The sequence below is a fragment of the Anastrepha ludens genome, chromosome 3 (assembly GCF_028408465.1).
Source record: "Anastrepha ludens isolate Willacy chromosome 3, idAnaLude1.1, whole genome shotgun sequence".
In the NCBI taxonomy this organism is placed as follows: Eukaryota; Metazoa; Arthropoda; class Insecta; order Diptera; family Tephritidae; genus Anastrepha; species Anastrepha ludens.
Genome location: NC_071499.1, coordinates 5,150,660 through 5,157,603, shown reverse-complemented (window position 1 = coordinate 5,157,603; position 6,944 = coordinate 5,150,660). Strand labels below are relative to the sequence as shown.

The window sequence follows — 6,944 nt, the reverse complement described above, 5'->3', positions numbered from 1 at the left end:
ATCAAAATAAAATCCTAAAAACTTCTAAATTGATCCCCCTATACATCGAATATTTAGTAATAATATTTCCCTAAAGGAAGTTGGTGTTTGTTGCACGATGTGGCCTCTTAACGATCGGCAATTGTGACCGATTTTTTGACTAAAAATCGCACTTTAACTGACCACTGCTCCATTTACTCTCCAGATTTTACTCATCACTTTTAATTTAAGCATAAGTCGAAGCTACAACTGTCTAGGGGAAACACTTTGTATAAAATGAAAATAGATTTTCTTCCTTCTTAATTTCAAAAGTCCTGTTTGCTTTGGAAGTCCCACTGTATAAATGAAAATCGCCTGTGTGTACTTACAATGAAATGTGGTGCGGAGAAAAGTACCGCCAAAGTGGCAATTATTGTGAAAAGCGTGAAAATTATAAGGCACAAGCGATCGACTACCATCGCTGCAAATTTCCAATCACGTGTGATATCGCCCGTTTCATCCTCCTTCTTTAACTGAAAGTATAACAAATTTGTGAAAAACGTTAAAAAATACAAATAAAAAGTAATATCTGATTTTCCAAAAAATTATGAAAAAACGTTGAAAATTTCTTCGAAAGAGCATCACTCAAAAGCTGCCCCAAATTTTAATATTTTGTTTTGTGTCGTTGGAGGCCGTGTGTGTTAGGCGTGTGATGGTGGGAGTATAACACTCATTTTAGCTGTGTGTTGCCACCTGCTTGATTTAAAAAAAGCAATATATTAAAAAATATACATCAGCAGGTGTACTCGTATGAAGACAAATATTTTTAAGAAAAATTGCTTCAAAAAACATTTTTTTTTAGTTTTATTGCAAAAATAGTACTTGTTCAAACATTCTACTGAAATATTAGTATATGTAAATAGATATCAAATGAAAAGCGCGTTGAATTAAAAAAAGAAGTTTTAGCGTTGCCACATGATTTTTATGGCAAAATAGCAACTTTAGGCACATTTCATTTTAAAATATGAACACCGTAGTATAAAGTTGCTTAAATGTGATTGCATAAAAAAATTTTTTTGGCTGGTGTTGCCACCTTTTTTTTGAAAATTGCGAAAGTGACTACAAAACACATTAATTGTAAAAAATATATTTATTTACATACCTTTAATGTAAAGGCAATGCTATGCTTAATCCAATAATAGTTTTGAAAGGTGTTGCCATCTACTTATGTAAGTACTTTTAAATAAAATTTTGTACTAGTAATATAATTTATTTTAAGTTAGGATTTTGGTTTAAAAAATGTGTTGGAGAGAATGTACAAAGCTTTAGTTAAAATTAATTGTGTGTGGCGTTGCCACTTAACTCTCAAGGTGCAAATGATAAATAACAATACACATGAATGAAGTATTATAAAATAGTAATCGGGAAAGTAATGATTGAGAACATTTTAATAAAAAAGTTTTTTTTGAATGGCGTTGCCCCTTATTTTTAATTCCAAAAGTTTTAGAATCGCCTTGTGCTATAAAGTACGTTAAGATATGTACATAAATTTATTTATTTATTCCTTGGAACAATCCATTCAATAATTAATTACAATGCGTAGTTCAAAACTGGTGTACAAATTTAAAAATTTTCCGCTTTTAGTCAGAGCATAGGAGACTAGCCGCTACGAACGATTTCTGTCATCTGCATAACTCCTTATTTGACTCCAGGATCAAAACTCTCGCTTTTAGTACCGTTCGCACCCACGTCATCTTTAGTCGCCCACGCGCTCTTTTCCCTTGTGGATTCAACTCGAACGCCATTCTCGCAATCTCGGTGTAGTGTTTTCCAAGCGTATGGCAATCCGCTGTTTTTGAGCGCATAGAGGTCTTCATTTGAAATGGTTTTTGGCCAAAAAACACGAACAAATTATACGTAGGCATCTGTTAATAAAAACGAGCAGTTTATTGCTGATCGTGTCAGTGACTTTCCATGTCTCTGAGCCGTACAGAAGCACTGATTTAATGCTTGTTGTGAAGATCCTTAGTTGAGTATTTCGGGATATACATGTATAACATTGGGCTACTAGATATTTTTCAGCTTGAAGAAGGCTGCGCGAGCTTTGCTAATGCGTGAGTTTACGTCAGAATATGCATTTCCATCAATTACTATAGTGTCGGCAACCGAAGGGATGGTTAGAGGTTCTCCCCCCCGTTGTCTCTATGCGCATGAGTTTTGTCTTGGACATGCTTACTTTCAGCTCCTCCAGTCTTACGTTTTCAACGAGCCTTTCAAACTTTTTGTTTGTACCGTGGATAGACGTTATTTTGTCTGGTACGCCACTGATTTTCGGTGCTTCCCAAAGCGCAAAGTCAACGAAAAGAAGGAATAAAGAGGAATGCCATTCTGCTAACTGCTCGACAGCTTTCCTCTAATTTGTGCACCTTGCACAAGAAATGAAGGGTTCTACAGTTTTACGTCGGCATTCGTGAAAATACTTTTTTGTTTTCGTGTGCTTTTCTTTTTCCTGTGTGGTTCTGTGTACCTGATCGATTGTAAGTCTTTACTTTGAAAACCAAACTGATATGTAGGAATTATTTTTTCTCCTTCTCTTATTTTGTTGAGTCGCTTAAAGCTAACAACATTGATACAGAAGCTCTTACTTCTCTTACTCTGCCGATTTCCGCCAGTTCCAATCGATGACGCATGACTTTGATGAGCTGTTTCTTCTTAGAACGATATGGAAAATTGTGCAAATTTGTGGGTAAGCTCAAAAGGCAAGGAGATTTTTCTGAAATATTTGCCAAGCAATACCTTAAAATTTTGAAAAAAAATCCGGTTTTGTATTTCCAGTTATTGAAGGGTATTTAAATTTGATTCTCGGCGTTAAACTAATCCAATAATCTCATTCGCTTTAAGAGCTTCTGCAAATGTTCTTAAAAATCCTATATTCCATACACATCCCTTGTAGACGTGTATGTGCAGTGCCTTCTTCCACATCGGTTGTTTGACACGAAAAGTGGATTATCTTCAATGTGATGCAATGAAAATTTGAAATATTCATGATTTGACACAGTGATATCGTCAACAAAGCGCGACATCTTCGAATTGAGGCGAGGAAGCACACACAAATGCACATGTATGTGTATGTAGGTACATATACACATAGAAACAAACTTTCGTACGCTTTTCACGTGGGTGTGCTGCCTTGGCGCCCGCATGACATCGCCTAATCGCTATCTCAGCGTCGTCAAACCTAATTCCTATGAATGACATCATTAAAATCGAAAACAATAGACTGCCAATGGAAATCGTTATCTCGCGTAGGGAGTGTGTTTGTTTTTGTCACCATAGTTGCCTTCTACTTGACGCTTTGAGTGTATTCAGAATTTTTGACATACCCATCATGCGGGCGTATGCACACAAGTCCTAACATATGCAGTGTTATCCACACATACATACTCATATGTACCCGTATACACTTACTTATTCACACACATATATGCATGTATATGTATCTATATGTGTGTAATACAAAAAGAAGTGCCGAAGTACCTTTAAGAATGGAAAATTGTTGTCAATTTGTAATGCCTTACCTGATCTGTGATCCATCGCAGCTCTTTGAGGATGAGCGCCAATTCATATTCCGCCGATGAGCTGAGGCAGGTGTGCGACATGGCCTCGTGCATTCGCGCATCACCGACCGGGCCAACAGGACCGACAGGACCCACCGGGCCGACGCTGCCGTCATCGCCTTGCCTGCAATGGGGAATGTGAAATAAGTGAATGTGTGTGTGTGATGTGCGATGTGTATGTAACAGGTGCAGATGCTGTATAATTTCACTCCGCTATGCAAGTGAATTGTGGGTGTGATTGTGCGACACATCAATTGCTCCTAGACATGTCCCATCGACGCGGGCGTGTCAATTCGCTTTCATTTTTTCAACGAAGTGAATTGATGTTTGTTAAAGTGAAATATTTTATTTTCGTATATATGTACGAGCATGTCGCTGAAACAATAACTACGCAATAGTTGGAATTTAGCTACAAAAGTGAATGTTGAAATTAATTTACTAGAATACTTTACATGTTGAGTTAGAATTCGTTTTTTATGGCAAACTATAGGTATATTTTTACTTTAATTTTTATTTGAAATACGAAAATGTCCTGAAGCTGAATGTCTCACTTAAAACAAATTTTAGAGAGTTTCTACCAGCAAGAAGAGTGCCATTTTGAATGAATTTTCGAAATTTGGAATGTCTAATATTCGATAAATGGCGGCCGCCGTAGCCGAATGGGTTTGTGCGTGATTACCATTCGGAATTCACAGAGAGAACGTTGGTTCGAATCTCGGTGAAACCAAAATTAATAAAAACATTTTTCTAATAGCGGTCGCCCCTCAGCAGGCAATGGCAAACCTCCGAGTGTATTTCTGCCATGAAAAAGCTCCTCATAAAAATATCTGCCGTTCAGAGTCGGCTTGAAACTGTAGATCCCTCCAATTCTTTTTTTTTTTTAATATTCGATAAATTACTGCCTCACGATGTTAGCGCTTCTATTGCGATGCTTATTTCAAAGATTCAACTACTATAAAGAGGAGAGCAAAAATAGCTGAAAGGCGTAACTGTTAAGAAAAGCTTCAAATATTTTATTTGCTACCAAAATTTCTATGTTAAAAGACTCGTTTACTCAGATATTTGCTTGATCGTTGGCCGAAGCACTGCCACTTGAATTCTCAAGGCAACTGGAAACCTACGCTTGTGTCCCATTTTTTTTAGAGATTGTTGTTACTTTTTGCAGAATTTGTGTATTAAGCGAATTTTTTGCTTGCTTTTCTTTTTTATATATGGAAGTATATAATTCTGAAGTGAAAACTGGAACTTCTTTAGCTGACCTTGAGTTGGTTTTTTTTTAAGGAAAAATATATTATATCTTTGTTTTTTTTTGAAGGAAATATATATTTTATATATATAAATCCTTTGCTCGTGAAGCAGTTTGACGAAATTTCAATAGAAAAATATTTAAACCTATACAAGTGAGTAATATCCTCATTGTATGTCATTGTTTTCGTAATTGATAATGTAAACAGTAAAAAATACAATATGTATATAAAACAAAAAAAATATATATTTATAAAAATTTGATATTGCTCCAGGATGTGTTACCTCTCGAATCAGTCTTTCTATAAAGGCATCACAAAAGAATGTGTTTGCCGTCTTCAGCCCGAAATTTGTCTACTAGAAAAATTACACAATCCGTTTCGGTAAAAGAATTTCATTATTTATGCGTAAAATTCATAATGCCTCTCTCATAGAAATCTTGGTCTTTAAAACTCTAGTAATCAATTTTCCAGTACGAATTCCTTATCACGCAGAAAGTTTTGCAATGAGAGAAAAAGGTGGTAACCGCTTGGTGGCAGGTCCAAGCTATATGTTGGATGCATTAAAATGTCCCAACCAAGCGGAGTTTTTTTCGAGTCACTACAGACGTGTATGACCTTGCCTTGCCCTGTTGACCTAGACTTTCTGGTCAATCGCTAGCTTCAAACATTTCAGTTTGACGGAAGCAACTCATAATAAATGATTCCTTTCAAGTCCTGCTAAATTCACAGTAGAACCTTCCTGTTCGTTAGTCGTGGTTTGTATATAATATCGTCGTATGCGACCCATTTCTCATCTCCATCCTTAGCCAAGGCTTTGTAAGACAAATTCGAACCATCATATTTTTTGGTGTTAATTGGTGTGGCATCCAAACATCGAGCTTCGTTATGAATCTCTTTTTAACGCAAATGATTTAAAACTGCTTTATGGTTGATTTTTAGCTCCTGGACGATGCTACAACTCTTAACATGCCGGCCAACTTCGATTATTTCTGTGATTTTATCGGCATTCTCGACATTTTCTTCATCTTCATCAAAAATGCCTGAACAGAATCGGCGAAAACAAAATTGCATATAGTTACCCGTTACAGTATCGCCACCATAAACACCATTCACAATTTACGCGGCCTGGCTCGCATTTTCATCTGTAACAAAGAGAAACTGTAAAATCTACCGAATTTTCTCGTTGTTGACTTCCATTGTTGGCACCCTGTAACTCACAACTGAATGGAACAAACAAAAGCAAACGAATCTTTTTAGTGTGAAATGTAACTTTGACAACGAGCTTAAACTTTAAATTGTTTGATCGATACTTTACGTGGTAGGTTGGGTGGTTGTCGTAACGACACACTTAGACCTTTCGCAGGTCCATTGTGATACCACTGGAGCTTATCCTTACTCTACGTGTTCCTTTTCAAACCATCCGCCAGCTTTAATAAACGTGTAGAGCTTTGTTAATTTTAGATACGCTATGTCCATTACATCGGTTAAAAATGCCGTATCAAGAGTGCGCAGCCTCCTCATAGCTAAGCTTTCACACTCACATAAAAGGTGTCTGACTGTTTCCTCTTTCTCTGTATGAGGACAGCTTCTACAGAAATCGAAGTACGGGAGTCCTAACCTTCTAGAGTGGCTGCCTATTAAACAATGACCAGTTAATACCTCTATAAGTGCTCTCATAGCTTCTCTGTTAAATCGTGACAAGATTTTCGATCACCTCTGTTCCATTTCGGCCATGTCTATCTGCTTAGTTCGCATGTTATAAGATTTGACAACTTGTATTTACCTTTTTGATGGTTTCCCTAACTATAAGTATGATAATTTACAAGTGGCTAGAGGCATGGGTATCAGCGTCTTATCCGGTTCGAGCAAAGTCATCTGTCTTGCAGTTCCCTGCTATATGCCTGTGGCCTCGCACCCAAATAAGGTGCACTTTGTAGCACTTAGATACGTCATTTAGAAGTTGAAAAGACACATTTTGACGAGTGTGTTTTAGATTCAAGTGCTTTTATTGCCGCCTACCTACTTTACGAGATATCGGTAATTGCAGCCATCTACCGAGAAAATAATGGATTTATTTTTCCCCAAACTAATATTTGTGTTCTTAACGACCGGGTGAGCTATT

The 6,944-nt window shown here is 36.8% G+C and overlaps 1 protein-coding gene across 1 annotated transcript in view; it reads right to left on the bottom strand.

The window, feature by feature from the left end:
* Positions 1-205: 205 nt before the first annotated feature.
* Positions 206-6,944, bottom strand: part of LOC128856419 (neuronal acetylcholine receptor subunit alpha-7) — a 356,900-nt gene continuing 350,161 nt past the window's right edge. The window contains exons 13-15 of the mRNA XM_054091719.1: positions 3,537-3,699; positions 348-491; positions 206-232 (exon numbers count right to left, since the gene is read on the bottom strand). Of these exons, the coding sequence (XP_053947694.1) occupies positions 206-232; positions 348-491; positions 3,537-3,699 (334 nt within the window). The remainder of the gene's footprint in view (positions 233-347; positions 492-3,536; positions 3,700-6,944) is intronic.